Consider the following 20,581-nt stretch of genomic DNA (forward strand, 5'->3'; position numbering starts at 1 on the left):
AGTCTGGTCAAGTGAGAGAGAATTGATCATGAATATAAAGACTGTGTATATATATATTTTTTACACATAACAGATAATGGAATATTGACATGCATGTAAAAATAAACAGGGCTGATGTGGATCTGGAGGTGTAAGGCTCCATGATCAGTATGGGATTCCAGTCATACACACAATCCCGTTTGAGTCACAAATTCTCTCTCACACACCCCAAAAATGTGTGGGTAGATGGGAAAATACCGGACCCAGAAAAATAATCAAACATCAACAAAGACACCAACACTACCTGCTTTGCCACTGAACTGCCCTACAAAAAAAAATATGGACGTTAAGAATATTTCAATGACTTTTTTTTCCAGGCTATAGTGGAAAAGTCAAAATGAACGTTAGGATTTTTCCCACCTCTCCAACTTAATTCTGAGTTTGATTATGGTTTTGTCAGGAACGCAGGTGACAGATAGATGTAAAAGCAGTAGAGTTTATTACAGCAAAGCTGGCAGATAAATCCAAGTCAGTGATAGAGTCAAGAAACAGGCAATGGTCAAGCGAGACACAGGAAAATCAAAAGCAGAGACAAAAAGCAATAACCAGATCAGCATAGAATAACAAGCCTTGGTAAAGTCAAGCAGAGGAACACTGAACGTTTCCAAGTACATCTCAAAATATCGGCGTAGTACGTTCCTGACGAGTGTGGAATACTGACATGGACAGGCAGGAGATTGTGTCAACACAGGCTTGCTTTTCAGTTTGTTTTTCCTACTGCTTTTCAGCTTGGTTAAACTCATTCACACAAGTGCTCTGGTCAGGAGAATCCCCCTCTTCATTCTCTCCCTCCTTTTCTTTATTGTCACTGCAAAACACACAAAATTGACAACAGGTGTAATGACTTTGCTGCCTCACCTTCCCTGCCCCCCCCCATTCACAAACCAACACTTGCCCACACCCCCACTGCCACAATTGGAATATCATGAAAGTTCATTTTTCATACATTCTATATTCATTACACAAAGTGAAATACTTCAAGGCTTTCATTTTAGTTTTGAGGATTATGGCTTACAGCTCATGAAAATCAGAAATCTAGTCTCAATATATTAGCATTTCATTTCAAGTTTGAGTAAAGCAGTAGGAATACCATGGATCTCTCCGTCTAGTTCAGTACACACAACCACAATCATGGGAAACACTGCTGACCTGATAGTTGTCCGGTAGACAAAATCAATCAACACCCTCCACAAGGAGGGTAAGCCACAAAAGTTCATTACTGAAAATGTTGGCTGGAAAAGGTGCACAAGCAACAGGGATGACCACAGCCTTGAAAGGTTTGTCAAAAAACATCAATTCAAGAACATGGGAGAGCATCACAAGGACAGGACGAAGGCTGGTGTCAATGCATCAAGAGCCACCACACACACAGATGTCTTCAGGAAAGGGGCTACAACTGTCGCATTTCTAATATCAAGCCATTCCTGAACCAGAGACAATGTCAGATGCATCTTACCTGGGTTAAGGAGAGAAAGAACTAGACTGTTGCTCAGTGGCCCAAAGGCCTCTTTTCAGATGAAAGTAAATTTTGCGTTTCACTTGGAAATCAAGGTCCAAGAGTCTGGAGAAAGAGTGGAGAGTCACAGAATCCAAGGTGTTTGAAGTCCAGTTTGAAGTTTCTGGAATCTGTGATGAATTGGGGTGCCACGTCATATGCTGATGTTGATCCACTGCATTTTATCAACTCCACTGAGCAAAAGTCCAGTTCTTTCTCTCCTTCACCCAGGTAAGACGTGTGTGTAGTAGCTCTTGATGCATTGACACCACCCTCAGTCCACTCCTTGTGAAGCTCTGTCAAGTTCTTGAATCAGCTTTTCTTGACAGTCCTCTCAAGGCTGGAGTCATCCCTGTTGCTTGTGCACTTTTTCCAGCCAACTTTTTCAGCAATAACCTTCTGTGGCTTACCCTCCTTGTAGAGGGTAAAGATGATCATCTTCTGGACAACTGTCAAGTCAGCAGTCTTCCCCTTCATTGTGGTTGCGTGTACTGAACTAGACCAAGAGAAACAAGGTATTTATATCATTTTATTCAAACTTGAAATGAAATATTGTAATAATTTAAGATACTGGATTTCTGATTTTCATGAGCTATAAGTCATAATCATCAAAATAAAACAAGAAACCCTTGATATATTTTACTTTGCATGTAACGAAGCCAGAAAATATGAAAGCTGAGCTTTTTTTTTTTTGCACATTAGCGTGCCAAAAATGAATGCTTTCACAATATTTTGAGATGCTCAAACACTTCACAATGATTGTTTGTCCTGAGAGTTCTTTTATACTATGCAGTGATGAGGTGTGATTGTGAACAGCTGTGATAATCAGTACTCCAGCCACTGAGAGTGGTGAGGTGCAGGTTGGTTATTGTAGTCCATGGCGGCCATATTTGGAGGCCTCTGCAAACTCTGGGAGGTGGAGTCTTGAGTGTGAGCAGGTGCAGATGTGACAGGTTTCAAGAAAGCTGTATTATTATTATTATTATTATTAGACTGCAGTGTAATAAGTGTCTTCATGGTGTGCAAAAATGGTGGAGGTAAAGTACAATTTTTAAATATCTTTCTGAATATTAGTTGAATGTTTACTGGTTAAAAGATAAATTGTGATATGCCACTAGTTAATTTGCTTATGATAAGGTGAAGAAGTGAAGCTAGATGCTGTGTAGGATCCTTACGGATTTCTTAAAGGATTAAACCAGTTGTTGTTGTTTTCTGTTGAATGATATTAACGTAAATAGAGCTACTTATAAAAACAGACTGAAAGTAAAGTATGTTCAGGCAAAATATTTTTCTTACATTTTCTTGCAATTACAAGAAACCATTGTTCCAATCTTATCCACAGCTCTTCTCCAGAGTGGCTTACTTTGTTGTCTACTTGCAAAGCAACTCATTGTCCAAAATAGTCTGAGTCTCAATAGTAGCAAGCTACAAGACTACGATAATAGGAATCAGTGCACATACATGAGTAAATAATCAGCTTTTTTATGCTATTTGTATGATTATTCCTCATTTAAATGCTCTGAAGCACTTTAATTTGAAGGACACGGAGTGGCATGAACATAACTGTTAATGCAGTCATAGCATGCCAGGATCCAGTGTTCGTCTCGAATGGTGTGAATGACTGAAAGAGTTGAGTTGGGCGGTCGAAGTACTTGTCATACAACATCGACAAGAGAAAAGAAAAAGCAAATCAGCCTGAGTACTGAGCCTTGTGGGACACCTAATGAAAATTTTGTACAGAACAAGTGTGCATGCAAAAAAAAACAAGCATGACATCTGAATAATTATGCAATACTATCTTTTCAAGAGCTTCAGGCAGAAAGATGGAGAAATTTTCTGTCTCCGTGAACATCGCAGCCAACAGCAAGGTCGCATTCACCCTTACGTACGAGGAGCTCCTCCAGCGTCGGCTTGGCAAATATGAGCTCATGATTCGAGTCAAACCCAAGCAGCTGGTCCAACACTTTGAGGTTTCATTCATTATTATCTACATGCTGTCTTTTCCATCATTCCGAACACCCAATGACTTTTTTTTTTCAAACTCACCCATAGATTGTTGCTGATGTCTATGAGCCTCAGGGCATTGCATTTTTGGATGCCCATGGGACGTTCGTAACCAATGAGCTACTTCCCCTGGTGGAGAAAACAGTCACTGACACAAAGGTGAGTTCGGAAGGATTTATGTCGAAAAGTACGAAACTGATGAGAAAAGAAACCAAGCCAGAAGCTCATTCGTGTGAAATGGAAGAGATTTATGAACTGAAAATATCATCAATTCAGAGTCTCTTTGTGACTCATCCACATTTTGTCTCCTGCTTCCTCTAACATGGCTGTCGAGCTCTGTGTTTAATAACTCCATGCCTTTCCGATAAGGAGGCACAGTTGTCTCTCATCATTATCTGGAGAAGCTTCCTTGGACAATCCATTTTGATTGTTCCTCAGACAATCAATCAGAATAAAATGCATTGTCTTGATCCTGATCACATGATTATCTTTTCCAGGCCCACGTGTCCTTCTCTCCAACTCTGGATCAGCAAAGGAAATGCTCAGGATGTGATGGGACACTGATAGATGGAGACTTCTTCATTAACTATGATGTAAAGCGTGCACAGGATCTTGGAGATATTCAGGTTTGGATTTCTAGAAGCAGGAACATCTCTGAGTTTGTGAATCTCGGTACAGTGGTGCTTGAAAGTTTGTGAACCCTTTAGAATTTTCTATATTTCTGCATAAATATGACCTAAAATATAATCAGATTTTCACACAAGTCCTAAAAGTAGATAAAGAGAACCCAGTTAAACAAATGACACAAAATATTATACTTGGTCATTTATTTATGGAGGGAAATGATCCAATATTACATATCTGTGAGTGGCAAAAGTATGTGAACCTTTGCTTTCAGTATCTGGTGTGACCCCCTTGTGCAGCAATAACTGCAACTAAACGTTTCCGGTAACTGTTGATCAGTCCTGCACACCGACTTGGAGGAATTTTAGCCCATTCCTCCGTACAGAACAGCTTCAACTCTGGGATGTTGGTGGGTTTCCTCACATGAACTGCTCGCTTCAGGTCCTTCCACAACATTTCCATTGGATTAAGGTCAGGACTTTGACTTGGCCATTCCAAAACGTTAACTTTATTCTTCTTTAACCATTCATTGGTAGAACGACTTGTGTGCTTAGGGTCGTTGTCTTGCTGCATGACCCACCTTCTCTTGAGATTCAGTTCACAAACAGATGTCCTGACATATTTTCCTTTAGAATTCGCTGGTATAATTCAGAATTCATTGTTCCATCAATGACAGCAAGCCGTCCTGGCCCAGATGCAGCAAAACAGGCCCAAACCATGATACTACCACCACCATGTTTCACAGATGGGATAAGGTTCTTATGCTGGAATGTGGTGTTTTCCTTTCTCCAAACATAACACTTCTCATTTAAACCAAAAAGTTCTATTTTGGTCTCATCCGTCCACAAAACATTTTTCCAACAGCCTTCTGGCTTGTCCACGTGATCTTTAGCAAACTGCAGACGAGCAGCAATGTTCTTTTTGGAGAGCAGTGGCTTTATCCTTGCAACCCTGTCATTCACACCATTGTTGTTCAGTGTTCTCCTGATGGTGGACTCATGAACATTAGCCAATGTGAGAGGCCTTCAGTTGCTTAGAAGTTACCCTTGGGTCCTTTGTGACCTCACAGACTATTCAACGCCTTGCTCTTGGAGTGATCTTTGTTGGTCGACCACTCCTGGGGAGGGTAACAGTGGTCTGGAATTTCCTCCATTTGTACACAATCTGTCTGACTGTGGATTGGTGTAGTCCAAACTCTTTAGAGATGGTTTTGTAAACTTTTCCAGCCTGCTGAGCATCAACAACGCTTTTCTGAGGTCCTCAGAAATCTCCTTTGTTCGTGCCATGATACACTTCCACAAACACGTGTTGTGAAGATCAGACTTTGATAGATCCCTGTTCTTTAAATAAAACAGGGTGCCCACTCACACCTGATTGTCATCCCATTGATTGAAAATACCTGACTCTAATTTCACCTTCAAATGAACTGCTAATCCTAGAGGTTCACATACTTTTGCCACTCACAGATATATAATATTGGATCATTTTCCTCAATAAATAAATGACCAAGTATAATATTTTTGTCTCATTTGTTTAACTGGGTTCTCTTTATCTACTTTTAGGACTTGTGTGAAAATCTGATGTTGTTTTAGGTCATATTTATGCAGAAATATAGAAAATTCTAAAGGGTTCACAAACTTTCAAGCACCACTGTATTTCTTTCATCACAGTTCCTTGAGTAATCTTGTTCTTCCTTTCTGTTTCAGATAGTGAACGGGTATTTTGTACACTTCTTTGCTCCAACTGAGTTGCCACGGTTGCCAAAGAATGTCGTATTTGTGATAGACAACAGTGGCTCCATGAGCGGAACGAAAATGCAGCAGGTAAGAGAAAACATCGTTCTCATTCTGATTGAGCAGATCCAATATGACTTGCCTTGTTCACATTGGACAGACGAAACAAGCACTGCTGACCATTCTCAGCGACTTGAACGAACAAGATCACTTTTCCCTGGTAACTTTTTCATCTTCTGTTGACACTTGGAGGAAATCACTACAGAAAGCCACAGAGGAAAATGTGAAAGCGGCACAAGCCTTTGTTCAAACTATATATGCATCAGGCGGCAAGTATCAGCAAAACATCATCTGATCTCCAGGTTTTGTCTTCTTGATGTGAAATTTGTTGATTTTAATTGATGTTAATTATATTAATTACATTGTGTGTGTGTGTGTGTGTGTGTGTGTGTGTGTGTGTGTGTGTGTGTGTTATAATTTTACACCCAGAATACAAAATTGCAATGAGAAGTAAGGAATAAAATACTTGGGGGTGTGCTGTTACAGAAAAATAATCAGAGTCATGTGATGTGACCTGACTTGTGACAAGTGTTACCACTGATTATTTTTCTATATTAGCACATCCTGACGTTGGTTATTTTCTACATTACATTAAGACATCCTGAGTTGTTTTACAGTGGTGCTTGAAAGTTTGTGAACCCTTTAGAATTTTCTATATTTCTGCATAAATATGACCTAAAACATCATCAGATTTTCACACAAGTCCTAAAAGTAGATAAAGAGAACCCAGTTAAACAAATGAGACAAAAATATTATACTTGGCCATTTATTTATTGAACAAAATGACCCAATATTACATATCTGTGAGTGGCCAAAGTATGTGAACCTTTGCTTTCAGTATCTGGTGTGACCCCCTTGTGCAGCAATAACTGCAACTAAACGTTTGTGGTAACTGTTTATCAGTCCTGCACACCGGCTTGGAGGAATTTTAGCCCATTCCTCCGTACAGAACAGCTTCAACTCTGGGATGTTGGTGGGTTTCCTCACATGAACTGCTCACTTCAGGTCCTTCCACAATATTTCCATTGGATTAAGGTCAGGACTTTGACTTGGCCATTCCAAAACATTCACTTTATTCTTCTTTAACCATTCTTTGGTAGAACGACTTGTGTGCTTAGGGTCGTTGTCTTGCTGCATGACCCACCTTCTCTTGAGATTCAGTTCATGGACAGATGTCCTGATATTTTCCTTTAGAATTCACTGGGATAATTCAGAATTCATTGTTCCATCAATGATGGCAAGCCGTCCTGGCCCAGATGCAGCAAAACAGGCCCAAACCATGATACTACCACCACCATGTTTCACAGATGGGATAAGGTTCTTATGCTGGAACGCAGTGTTTTCCTTTCTCCAAACATAATGCTTCTCATTTAAACCAAAAAGTTCTATTTTCATTTCATCCGGCCACAAAACATTTTTCCAATAGTCTTCTGGCTTGTCCATGTGATCTTTAGCAAACTGCAGAAGAGCAGCAATGTTCTTTTTGGAGAGCAGTGGCTTTCTCCTCGTAACCCTGCCATGCACACTATTGTTGTTCAGTGTTCTCCTGATGGTGGATTCATGAACATTAACATTAGCCAATGTGAGCGAGGCCTTCAGTTGCTTAGAAGTTACCCTGGGGTCCTTTGTGACCTCGCCGACTATTACATGCCTTGCTCTTGGACTGATCTTTGTTGGTCGACCACTCCTGGGGATGGTAACAATGGTCTTGAATTTCCTCCATTTGTACACAGTCTGTCTGACTATGGATTGGTGTAGTCCAAACTCTTTAGAGATGGTTTTGTAACCTTTTCCAGCCTGATGAGCATCAACAATGCTTTTTCTGACATCCTCAGAAATCTCCTTTGTTCATGCCATGATACACTTCCACAAACGTGTTGTGAAGATCAGACTTTGATAGATCCCTGTTCTTTAAATAAAACAGGGTGCCCACTCACACCTGATTGTCATCCCATTGATTGAAAACACCTGATTCTAATTTCACCTTCAAATTAGCTGCTAATCCTAGAGGTTCACATACTTTTGCTACTCACAGATATGTAATATTGGATCATTTTCCTCAATAAATAAGTGACCAAGTATAATATTTTTGTCTCATTTGTTTAACCGGGTTCTCTTGACGCTACTTTTAGGACCTGTGTGAAACTCTGATGATGTTTTGGGTCATATTTATGCAGAAATATAGAAAATTCTTAAGGGTTCACAAACTTTCAAGCACCACTGTATTTCTCATCCACCACACCACATTAACACTGATTATATTTTTATTTATTAAAACGAAACATACATTTTTATCCATTTCTTGTTACATTTAACGTTGTGGGACATCCACAGAATTGTTCGTTCCTGTTATCACTTTGTACTGTAGCTATATCTTAGAATCTCGGCAAAATTAAATTATTCTATCCACATTCACTGGATATGAGCAATTGCGTGCTCTGATTGGCTATACTACTCGTAGGATATCAGCTCATATACCGTGAGTAGAGAAAAACAAAATGGTGAAGCATGTTGCTGAAGCAACCGAGGACGAAATAAAAACTCTACTCGAAAACAAAACCCCCAAAAAATACAAAAAATAAAAGAAAATAAAAAGCAACAAAATATGGAATAGCCCTGTGATGACCTGGCGACTTGTCCAGGGTGTACCCCGCCTTTCGCCCATAGTCAGCTGGGATAGGCTTCAGCTTGCCTGCGACCCTGTAGAAGGATAAAGCGGCTAGAGATAATGAGATGAGATGAGATGAAAATATGGAATAAAAGTATTTGATGGTAAGAACATATCTTTTTTTTTATTTTTCAAGAATTATAATTATTATTGCATTTTTCACAAATTGCTCCTGTCATTTCATTGGCTTGTTGACATTCTACATAGAAATTATTTTGTCAGATGTTTTGTATATAGTTTTTATTTATCAAATTTGCCAAAACAATTAAAATAAAAATGCTCTGTTTTTCAAAATCCAGTGAATGTGGATAGAATAAAACAGTTATTCTACTCAATCTCATCATACATGGCTTATAGACCATCAACTCTAAAGACTTTTGCACAATACTGTATATTATCTGAATCACTTCTACAATTCTATCCACATTCACTTGATATGAGCAATCGTGCGCTCTGATTGGCTACTCTACTACTAGGATATCAGCTCATATACCGTGAGTAGAGAAAAACAAAACGTCGGAGCATGTTGCTGAACCAACCGAGGACGAAATAAAAACTCTGCTTGAAAACAAAACCAAAAAAAAAAGCAACAAAGTATGGAATAAAAATATTTGATGGTAAGAACATGTATTTTAAAAATTATTTTTCAAGGATTATTATTATATCATTTTCACCAATCTTTTTCTACAAATCTACTGTCATTTTGCCAGTTTGTTTACATTCTAAGTGATTTTGTCGGATGTTTTGTATAAAGTTTTTATTTATTGAAATTAAAAAAAAAAATGCTCCGTTTCTCAAAATCCAGTCAATGTGGACAGAATAAAACAGCTATTCCACTCAATCTCGTACATGGTTTATAGCCTACTCGGCGCTACGTGCCTCGTCACCTATCAGCTCATGTACGACTCGATTTCGTGGAATAACTGTTAAATACTTGTCAGTTTAATTTGATGCATAAAAATGTATTTATTTATTTTGTGTTTAGGGACGAATATCAATGATGCTGTCTTGCATGCTGTGGGCATACTGGATTTGGACAAGAAAAATACCACAGTCCCAGAAAACAGTGCATCCATGATCATCCTACTGACTGATGGAGATCCAACCTCAGGCATGTCTGTGTCTAGTCATGACATGTTTGTGATATTGTGTCTCTTGCTAGCGTACAAAATCAACTGAAATGGAAAATTGCCATTGTTCAAAGAAAATGTGTCACAAATGCCATATTTCTTCAATATGAAAGGTGTATGTGTGGGGGGAGCTCAATCTAAGGAATTTAAACACATTGATTACATGGTCCGAATATTTATTTGAGATTGACATTTTTGCATGATTAAATTCATGCATTTATCAGTTCGAGACTGGACTATTGTAATGTCCTGTATGTTGGCCTCAGCCAGTCTTCAATTTTACGTCTTCAACTTGTACAGAACGCTGCGGCCCGATTTTTAACAACCACGTCTAGACGTGAGCACATTACTCCTGTGTTGTCGTCACTCCATTGGCTTCCAGTCCGTTTTAGAATTGATTTTAAACTTCTGTTTGTTTTTAATGCCATCAATGGCCTGGCTCCCTCTTACCTGTCTGAGATTTTAACTATTCGTGATCATGGTAGGGCCCTGCGTTCTTCGGGTCAGCTTCTGTTAGAAGTTCCAAGGTCGAGATATAAACAGTGGGGTGATCGTTCTTTTGCTGTCGCTGCTCCCAGACTGTGGAACAATCTGCCCCCCGACATTCGCACCACTATTGATCCCGGCCTTTTTAAATCAAAGTTGAAGACCTACTTTTTTAGATTGGCATACAATCCTGACTAGGGGAGTCTTGTTTTTGAGGGGTGCTTCGTTTCGTCTGTTTTATTTCATGTACTTCTGAAAGGCTTTTGGTAATCTGCAGCATGGTGGCACCTTCCGCAGTCAAAACCTGTGTTTTTATGTGTTTTGGTGTTCTGTTTTATGGCTTTGATGTAAAGCACTTTGGGTACCTTTTTGGTTATTGTAAAGGGCTATATAAATAAAATTTGATTGATTGATTGATTGATTGATTGATTGATTGATTGATTGATTGATTGATTGATTGATTGATTGATTGATTTTTGTGTGCTGTTTATTTTCTCCTAATTGATAAGATTTGATCAACTGTTCAGACAGAATCTTTCTAGATTCCACAACAAAGAGAAGCTTCTTTAAAAAGTCAAACTAAATATCACAATCGTTCGTTTGTTTAGGTGAAACAAATACAGACAAAATCCGACAAAATGTCCAGAAGGCTATTGATGGAAACATGACCCTATTTTGCTTGGGCTTTGGCTACGATGTACAGTTTAGCTTCCTGGATGTTCTGGCCAAGGAGAACAATGGTCTGGCTCGGAGAATCTATGAGGCATCAGATGCTGTGCTTCAGCTGCAGGTGTGAACCAGAACTATTCCACAGTACATGATTGCATTCTTTCAATTCCTCCTGGTACTCACTCTTTTTTTTTTTTTTTATGATTGGGGCTTTAATAATTGCTGAAAACAATGCCAGCATTATCCTTAAATACTGCACTGCTGTTGAATTCTCAATTACGATTGGTCAGAAGGTGTTGATTTATTTCCTGTAACATCAGTTTTGACAAAAGTTGCAAAAGAAAAATCACATCATATCCGTCTTCAAAAAAAGAAAGAAAGAAAAAAGCTCATTGTATTGCATTTAAAAACGTGCATGATTGTTGATAGTGTGAAACTGTCTCTGAGAAGATATTTATTTCATGTTTAAGGAAGGAGTCTCCAGGATCAGTCCCATCAATAACAGTCAAATCTCATGTCAGTCTTCAGGATGGGAGGTTTTCTGGTTTCTCAGTGACCTGACAAGCTGCCTTTCTTTTGCCTTATTACGTTCAAGACAGAAAAAGTCAGGCTGGTGAAGGAACGGCTGTTTATAGCTGCTGTAACAGGAACTAACAAGTTTTGAAGACAGTAGTTGTAAATGGATAAAAAAAATAATGACACTATGTCATAAAAAAGAATGTGTTGGGAAATTGCCCGAGTATAAGAGGAACAACTTTCAGTTGTTCATTATTTTCCTGTCACATCATGCCCTTCGTCTTTTATTCCTCAAATTTGGGCTTCATAGAGATCTTTATGTCAGTAATGTGTACACTGAGGATTACAAATATATATCATGTTTTTAATTCAATGTCCTTTATTATTTGACAGGGATTCTATGATGAGATTGCAAACGTTCTCCTCGCAGATGTGAACTTCCATTATCCGGACACGGTAAATTCAGTGACTGGCAGCCAGTTTAAGCAGCTGTTTAACGGCTCTGAAATTGTCGTGGCAGGTCGACTGAATGACATCGAGATGAACGACTTTCCGATCGAAGTGGCCGCTCAGACGGTGAGAGACATCAAATTACTTCTCCAGATAATATTGTGGAAATCAGAAAGTCGTTCATTACAAATTCACCAAGTTGTAACGTTGGGTTCCACTAAATGAAAGTACAAATTTGGGAGATATTGCTTTGATATGATCTTTGGGTGGTTTTTTTTTCCTGATTAGAAAGAGAATGATTTTGTGCTAAAAGGCCAGGCCAGTGCTCAGGACTGGAAACTCCTCTTCCCTGACCAAGAGTACATCTTTGGTGATTTCACAGAGCGTCTCTGGGCATATCTGACCATCCAGAATCTTTTGGACAAGAAGTTAGTACAACAACGGGCTTCTTATTTATTTTATTTTATTTATTTTTTGAATGGGAACAACAGGGTTCATCTAGATGTTTTTCTAATGCTAATGAATCCGGGCCTTTATCTCAATAGTCTCTCTCAGACCTTGAATGAAAGTGTGACAAAAAGTTATATAATAATTAAATAATATTAGCTGGCGTTGAGTGGTATATCAGATATATTCCACTCAGCTAGCATGATATTAAACAAATCAAAGACGAGTAGCTGAATTGAATGTATATAATATACCACAAAAACAGCCATTATTATTATCTCATCTCATTATCTCTAGCCGCTTTATCCTTCTACAGGGTCGCAGGCAAGCTGGAGCCTATCCCAGCTGACTACGGGCGAAAGGCGGGGTACACCCTGGACAAGTCGCCAGGTCATCACAGGGCTGACACATAGACACAGACAACCATTCACACTCACACCTACGCTCAATTTAGAGTCACCAGTTAACCTAACCTGCATGTCTTTGGACTGTGGGGGAAACCGGAGCACCCGGAGGAAACCCACGCGGACACGGGGAGAACATGCAAACTCCGCACAGAAAGGCCCTCGCCAGCCACGGGGTTCGAACCCGGACCTTCTTGCTGTGAGGCGACAGCGCTAACCACTACACCAGCGTGCCACCCATCATTATTATTATTATTATACATTCTTTTCAGGTGTTCGTGTCTTTCTCTTTCAAAATTCTCTCAAAATCTTCCATATTTAACGAAGCAAACCTGGAGGCCATGTTTGTTTACAAATTGTTACAGTCACTCACTAGCGCAGAAGTTTCACGTGTAATACGTATCTTATGCCATTTTCAATTCACTGAGACAGTTTATTGCGGGTGCCACTGATGAACAAAGAAATGCTTCTGTGCAAACGTTCTCACTGGATATTCGCATCAGCTCTGATGTGTGACATCATGTTGTCTTGACAACTATGCAATATCGTAAACCATATTCAACGCTCGTTCTCCATTGGGTAGAGTGACGTAATACACATCGGATAAGCGATATGCTAACAATATTGCGTGCTATCAAACCAAATGAATGAAACCCGCTAGAAGGGAATAGAACGCGTGTTTTTATTCCATTGAAAAAGTGTCCTGTATGGATAATAATGATAGTTATTATGCTTTCTCATTGACTTGTAGTCTAATATGCAAAAGCCTCAACCCAAAACTAATGGACAGCATTTTCTGACAGAGAAAAGGGTTCACCTGAGGAGAAGAAAAATGCCACAGCAGAAGCACTGGAGCTCTCTCTGAAATACAACTTCGTCACGCCACTCACCTCCATGGTGGTCACCAAGCCTGAGACTGAAGAAAAGCCAGAGGAAGCACTTATTGCCGACAAGTTGACAGAGGGTAGGATACAAGGACAAGTTTATCTACATTTTGTTGTCTTCGTTCCTTGTCTAATGCCAAAATTAGAGCTCTCCAAAATTCAACCATGATTAAGTATTTACACTCATCAGCAACTTTATTAGGAACACCCATCCATCTATGGAATCAATTTTGTGCCAAAATGTTCATACAATACTTTTGAAATATCAAACAAAAACGACAAATCAAAATACAAAAAAAGAAAAAAAAAGTCAATTTTTTTAGACTGGCAAACAAATTATTCGTGTAATCGTGCAAAATATCAGTCTATTACTCTTCGGAAACCTTTTATTTTTGTTCCGCGTCTTTCTCAATTTTGTTTGACGTAATTTATTTTGGTTGCGATTCCAGCTTTCTCCTTTGCGCTCCCTGACTTTTTGCTTGCAGTTTTGGCACAAACTTCACGTGTGGGTGGGCTGTCCAGGAATGCATTCCCATTGGCTAACGTGTTTGACCGACAGCTACGCTCAGCGATTCCCCGGAGGCTTTTGCGGCCATTTCCTACTCAGATTTTGGTGGACTTTTTGACGAGTGACCGATCCATTGACGGTAAACAAGGATCGAGTGGACTTCAGTGGCGACTATGATATTGAATTAATTCAACAAAGTGTAAATTCAATATCATAGTCGCCACTGAAGTCCACTCGGTCCTTGTTTACCGTCAATGGATCGGTCACTCGTCAAAAAGTCCACCAAAATCTGAGTAGGGAATGGCTGAGCGTAGCTGTCAGTCAAACACAAGTTAGCCAATGGGAATGCATTCCTGGACAGCCCACCCACACGTGAAGTTTGTGCCAAAACTGCAAGCAAAAAGTCAGGGAACGCAAACGAGAAAGCTGGAATCGCAACCAAAATAAATTACGTCAAACAAAACTGAGAAAGACGCGGAACAAAAATAAAAGGTTTCTGAAGAGTAATAGACTGATATTTTGCACGATTACACGAATAATTTGTTTGCCAGTCTAAAAAAATTGACTTTTTTTTGTATTTTGATTTGTCGTTTTTGTTTGATATTTCAAAAGTATTGTATGAACATTTTGGCACAAAATTGATTCCATTTTGGCACAAAATTGATTCCATATTCTCCACAGGGACAATATGATGGGAACTCGAGCTAGAAGTAGGGCACCAGGATAGATCAGGCAGGTCTGAAGAGCAGGAGAGACCAGCATCATTGGGATTTCAGGATTGACGTGTAATTTGACAGAAAGAGAGAGAGAGAACACAGGTTGTTGGGTATTCCCATTATCATCTAATGGTGAAGAACAGTGTGCATTGTGCACTGAGTGCAAGCAGGACTCCTGCAAGACTAACTATGACAGCGTAACTAAAAGGGAGAGCCAGAAGTTAACACAGACAAGAGGGAGCCCTGGGACATAAAGCAGTCGGCCACTCCACCGTCAAATGTGTGAGAAAGAGTCTTCCATCCATCCATCCATCCATTATCTGTAGCCGCTTATCCTGTCCTACAGGGTCGCAGGCAAGCTGGAGCCTATCCCAGCTGACTATGGGCAAGAGGCGGGGTACACCCTGAACAAGTCGCCAGGTAGAAAGAGTTTTGGACTTGTTTTATTTTTCACAATAGTGCTTTCAACTCACTTTTAACAATCAAAAGAAAAAAAATTAAAAATAAAACATCGTCTTAATATTTTGGGGGTTTCCCCTCATTCAAGTTCATCAACATTGATCAAGCTCATGCTCTGGTGTGTGGGTTTGCGTGTGCTTTGTGTGACCTCTGTCAACTCTGGCCCTTGCTCTCTCTAGTTCACAACGTTGTCTTTTTTTCACTGAAAGGACAAACAAAACACACATAAGTAAATACACCGTGATCACACACTGCTACCCATTACCTTCCATGACCCACCCGATGTTTGACCACTCCTCTGCTACCACACACTGATCAGTGCATGAGTAGTACATATTTGATTCAATGAAGAATTGCGCATGTTTAACATGTCACGTGTTGCTTTACAGATGAGCGTCGGGATACGGCACAAAGTAAGAACTTAACATCTACTTCAGAATATTAAGTATTTCTTACTCTCAATGTGAATGTGTCATTTGAAATGGAAAATGAAAGTCTCTCATTTTCATTAACACCATCATGTTGTTGTAGATGCTATAACTTCACACGCTTCCAGGACTTACACATCATCACCTATAAACTGGGGTAAATGTTTAATTTATTAAGCCTTATATCCAGTGACATAAAAGCTAAGCATACAGTAACCAGATCGTTTTGTTTTGTTTTTTTCTTTTGTACTGTTTCTGTAACAGTTGATTCAGATCCACACTTCATCATTGAGTTCCCAGACCAAAATGACGCCATCTGCTTCAACATCAATGACGAACCGGGCACCATTTTCAACCTGATCAAAGATCCAGTGACAGGTAAGAGGAAATGGGATTTTCCCAATCTCAAAATATTTCCCAAGAATCTCTAAAGTGACCTTTTTCTTAAAGGTATTGTGGTAAATGGTCAGACCATTGGGGACAAGAAGATAAACCCTGAGAAAACAATAAACACCTACTTTGGGCGCTTTGGAATTATTCATGGTAAATTTGGCATCAGATTGGTGGTGACTACACAGGACATCTTGGTGTTTGAAGAGGACAAACAGGCAAAATTCTTCTGGTCCGAAAATACCTCCATCAAAGGGCCCAAGTGAGTATGACAAGGCATCAAAACAATTGCATGAGACCAAATTCTCTGAATGCGTTAGCGTTGATGTGAATATGTGGTAATACTGGAAGTACTGCTACTGCGACTGCCAACTTATAAACCACTTATAGCTAGAAGGTAAAAATATCTGAAGTTTGTTTCTTCTTTCCTCAGCATGGACCTGCAAGTCGCCAAAGACCGCAGTCTTACAGTGACCTTCAGGAACTCAATGAAATTTGTTATTATTCTACACAAAGTGTGGAAGAAACATCCCTACCATCAGGACTACTTGGGCTTTTACACCCTGGACAGCCACCTGTTTTCACAAAGAGTCCACGGTCTACTTGGTAACTTCCCACCAAAGACACTAATTTTCATAGCAGGGGCATTTTGCCAGAATTTCTTATCACACAAAATTCCTTGTTTACAAAGGCCAAAGAAGATGGGCAACAAACATGACTGTTTACTTTTAATGATTAACCATGAGAAATAGTTGATGGCTATAAATGAGACCGTTTGAAATGCTTTGATGCTTCACATCACCACTGTTGACGAGCACCACTGAAGTCCGAACAGATGAGACACCTGTTTGAATAGTCGAACCAAGTTGGAGGCGGTAGGATTGAGAAGAGAGTGGATTTCAGCTTGAAAATTTAAACGAGTACAACTTCCAGGTCCCTCACTCTCCCTCTCTGCTGTGCTCCAGCCCTGCCGCCAAAGCCCCTCCCCCAGAGGAGGCTGCAGTGCGTGCGTAGGCTAGCTGTAGCATCAGAAACAAACTAACGTCAGCCCGACTACAACATCACACAGCAGATTATTGCAAATGGCATCAGGAGCACTAGGTGGAGCCAGATGAGCCTGATTTTTTTTTTTTTTTCACAGATGATCTGTGTCATGTACTACTGTCAGGACATAATGACAGTTTGAGCAAATATGACAAGATTGTTTGCATCCACAGTCTTGTTCTTTCAGCCACCACCCACAGATCATGGCCATAGGTGAGAGTAAGAACATAGATCAACCAGTAAATCAAGAGCTTCACCTTTGAGCTCAGCTCTCTCTTCACCACTACAGACTGGTACATCCCTGCAGATGTTGCACCAACCTGACTATCAATCTCCCGCTCTATTCTTCCCCTACACATGTATACTCTCGCACCAAAACCCACCCCACTGGGAACGAGTCTGACTTATTACCGGCAGTGAAAACCAAACTCCTGCTCTGGTTATACAGGGACAGAATGACAGGCACAGTACCCCATACTCCAGAAGCACCCTCCACAGGACACTCCAAGAGACATGGTTGTATTCCTTTTTGAAGGGTATGCTTTGTGAGGGTAAAGAGCTAGTCCAGTGTTCCACGACCAGAAATAAAACTGCATTGTTCCTCTTGAATCCGAGGTTCGACTAACAGACAGACACTCCCCTCCAGCACCCTGGCATAGACCTTCCCAGGGAAACTGAGGAGTGTGATCCCCCTAAATTTGAAACACCCCCTCTGGTCCCCCTTCTTAAAAGGTGGGACCACCACCTCAGTCTGCTGATCCTGATGTCTCCAATGCCCAACCCCCATGCAATGTTGAAAAGGTGTGTCAACCAAGATAGTCCACCAACTTCCAGAGCCTTAAGAACTGAGGGCAAATCTCATCCACCCCCAGGCCCCTGCCACAGAAGAGGGTTTTTTTAACTACCTCAGTGACTTCAGCCCTAGTGATGGGAGAGTCCTCCTCTGAGTCCAGTACTCTGCTTCCTCTATGGAAAGTGTGTCAGTGGGATTCAGGAAATCCTCAAAGTCTTCTTTCCACTGCATGACTATGTCCTCAGTTGAGGTCAGCAACATTCCATCCCTACTGTGTTCAGGATGGGCAAAGCACTCTTTCCCCTTCCTTCTTTCTAATGGTCCTTCTGATGGTTTGCCAGAATTTCTTTGAGGCCAACCGAAAGTCGTGCTCCATGGCTTCATTAAATGCCTCCCACATTGGTGTCCCATTCTTCTTATTTTAACAAAGCCATGCCATTTTGCTAATTATACCAGAGATGGTACATTAAAAAAAAAAAAAGAAAATTCTTCCCTGAAAAATATCTCTAGGTGAAATGTCAGTGTGGTGAATTTCTTGACTGGGCCTGCATCCAGACTTTGGGGCACAATTTCGCAACTCCTTGGTATATAAGTAACGCAGCAATAAGTGAAAATCTGAAGTTCATTTTTCTCGCTGAAATGTCTTTATAAGTCCATTGTACCTGAATAATGGTACTGTACATATGTAGGTTATTTAAGGTCACTGAAAAAACATAACCTTCAGTAACTTGGGTTACTGACAAAAGAAAAAGAAAAATAGGTCAGTGAAAGTGTACGTGTTCAACTATTCTTTGATGTTCTTTACTGTTCATTCCTTGTTGCCTTTTTACAGGACAGTTTTTCCATGGTATAACATTTGAGGTTAGTGATGTCTTTCAAGGGGAAGACCCAGACAAACCAGATGCCAACATGTTTGTGAAGGGCCACAATCTTACAGTGACCAGGTAAATTATGATTTCACACAAACATGCAAATACTATGGAAATGTACAGGAGACCGAAATTCACTGAATGACCGAAAATTAATTTTGTGCTGTGTGACTCCAGGGGCTGGCAGAGAGACTTCAGAAAGGATGTGAAGAAAGGAGAAAATGTGCCCTGCTGGTTCATTCATCATAATGGCACGGGGATCATTGATGGAGTCATTGGAGACTACATTGTCTCTGGTCTCTTTAAGACAACCTGAGAAAAGAATCAAGGCTCCAGTGAACCTGATTAGACTGGACCAGGCACAGTTGTCTTTTTTTCTAAATTCATTACTGATCTAATACAGCGAAGGGGATACTGTTCTATTTCATTAAAATTACCTTGTTTCCTTTGCCAATGGAGATGTTTGCTTTATATTAAACATTTCTGACCCCTATAAGAACAAATTTCTTGTCTGTCTGTGTCTTCTGTTTGGATGGAAATCCTTGCGATACAAGGCAACACATGCATGCTCACTTATCCACTGAGTTACTGGGTCTGATAAACTTAAGGCAAAACCCCAAACCCCAGCCCTGATGTTCAGTAAAAAATCATCCAAAGGGGAAATTTTTAAAAAAGGCAATATTTATAGCTCCACTCACAGCTTTCCCATTGTCCTAACACTTCATCTAAGGAGTTGTGCTTTTAACCAATGTATCTTGATGTCCAATGGCCTTGTTCAGTGTTTCACATAAGGTATGGGTTATAACACTTGCTTTCCGTCTGAGCTGGTGGCTCATTGAGCAAGTAGCCTGCGACTTGTATGTCTGACAGCAATGGTTCAAGGCTCAGGTTTGGTTAAATCTTTTCCATCAACAAAGAGATAGCTGATGTCAAGTAAAAGATAAACCCCTAAAAAGCATAACTACTTGGTACCTGGTGGTGGTTTGCTTGTTAAATGCATGGACATTTGGTTCTCTAGCAGCCATGGTTCAAGGCTCAGGTAACCTGTTGTGTCCTCCTTTGAAACACTTATTGTTGTGTAGCAGTGTTTTCATGTGTAAAAAAAAATAAAACCCTAAAAAAAAGGTTAGGCTTCAGTAGTTGGAGTTGGCTCAGTGGACAAGTAGTGTGGATGGTATTCTTGATTCAAGGCAGGTTGCTGGTGGTTTCCTTAGAAGTGTGTCTTTGTTTTACAGGTGTTTTCAAGTGAAAGATAAAACTCTAAAAAAAAAAGATAAGAGAACAGAAAGCACTGGTAGCTCATTGGGCTGGGGGTGAGGTCTGGGCTGTCCCTGCAAGCACACAGGATCGAGACCACCTCTGGCGAGCTGAAGGTGCTGGAACCAGGTGGGGCACTAAGTCTGGCAAAGTGAGAGAAAGAGAGTGAAAGTCAGCATGTCCCACCTGGGGCTCCTGGAGAGGTGAAAGCAGGGGTTATGCTACTCTGGGCTATTTATTTTATAATATTATTAACTAATTTAATTTTTTTTTTACATCACTATTATTAACAATTTTTTAAATATATTATATATTTCTATTACGATTATTTATTTTTCCTCAAAAATCATTATTTCCCCCATTTCTATTTTGTACATAACTTTTTCCTCTATTATCTATTTAATATATATATGTGTGTGTGTGCAGAGCCGGCCTCGTGGCATAGGCAATATAGGCAAATGCTAAGGCCGCTGCGTCCATCCAGGGGCGCAGAAACGGGGGGAGAAAA

General features: G+C 40.1%; 1 protein-coding gene across 1 annotated transcript; it reads left to right on the plus strand.

Annotated features, from left to right (window-relative positions):
• The first annotated feature begins 3,342 nt into the window (after window positions 1-3,342).
• On the plus strand, window positions 3,343-19,132 carry itih3a.1 (inter-alpha-trypsin inhibitor heavy chain 3a, tandem duplicate 1). The gene is made up of 17 exons (XM_060910205.1): window positions 3,343-3,504; window positions 3,587-3,697; window positions 4,036-4,164; window positions 5,869-5,985; window positions 6,056-6,224; window positions 9,609-9,734; window positions 10,848-11,029; window positions 11,818-12,000; window positions 12,163-12,302; window positions 13,529-13,689; window positions 15,682-15,705; window positions 15,824-15,877; window positions 15,985-16,098; window positions 16,171-16,372; window positions 16,544-16,716; window positions 18,780-18,891; window positions 18,994-19,132. The coding sequence occupies exons 1-17, from the start codon at window positions 3,358-3,360 to the stop codon at window positions 19,130-19,132; spliced, it is 2,283 nt and encodes a 760-aa protein (XP_060766188.1). The 5' UTR covers window positions 3,343-3,357.
• Window positions 19,133-20,581: the final 1,449 nt, after the last annotated feature.

Source organism: Neoarius graeffei, chromosome 26, assembly GCF_027579695.1.
Source record: "Neoarius graeffei isolate fNeoGra1 chromosome 26, fNeoGra1.pri, whole genome shotgun sequence".
Lineage (NCBI taxonomy): Eukaryota > Metazoa > Chordata > Actinopteri > Siluriformes > Ariidae > Neoarius > Neoarius graeffei.

Bases quoted from the DNA above. Each gene is read 5' to 3' on its own strand.
- itih3a.1 (XM_060910205.1), top strand. From the start codon at position 3,358: ATGGAGAAATTTTCTGTCTCCGTGAACATCGCAGCCAACAGCAAGGTC. The intron at 3,505-3,586 runs GTTTCATTCATT...ACTCACCCATAG, and splicing joins AGCTGGTCCAACACTTTGAG to ATTGTTGCTGATGTCTATGA. The intron at 13,690-15,681 runs GTAGGATACAAG...GTTGCTTTACAG, and splicing joins TGCCGACAAGTTGACAGAGG to ATGAGCGTCGGGATACGGCA.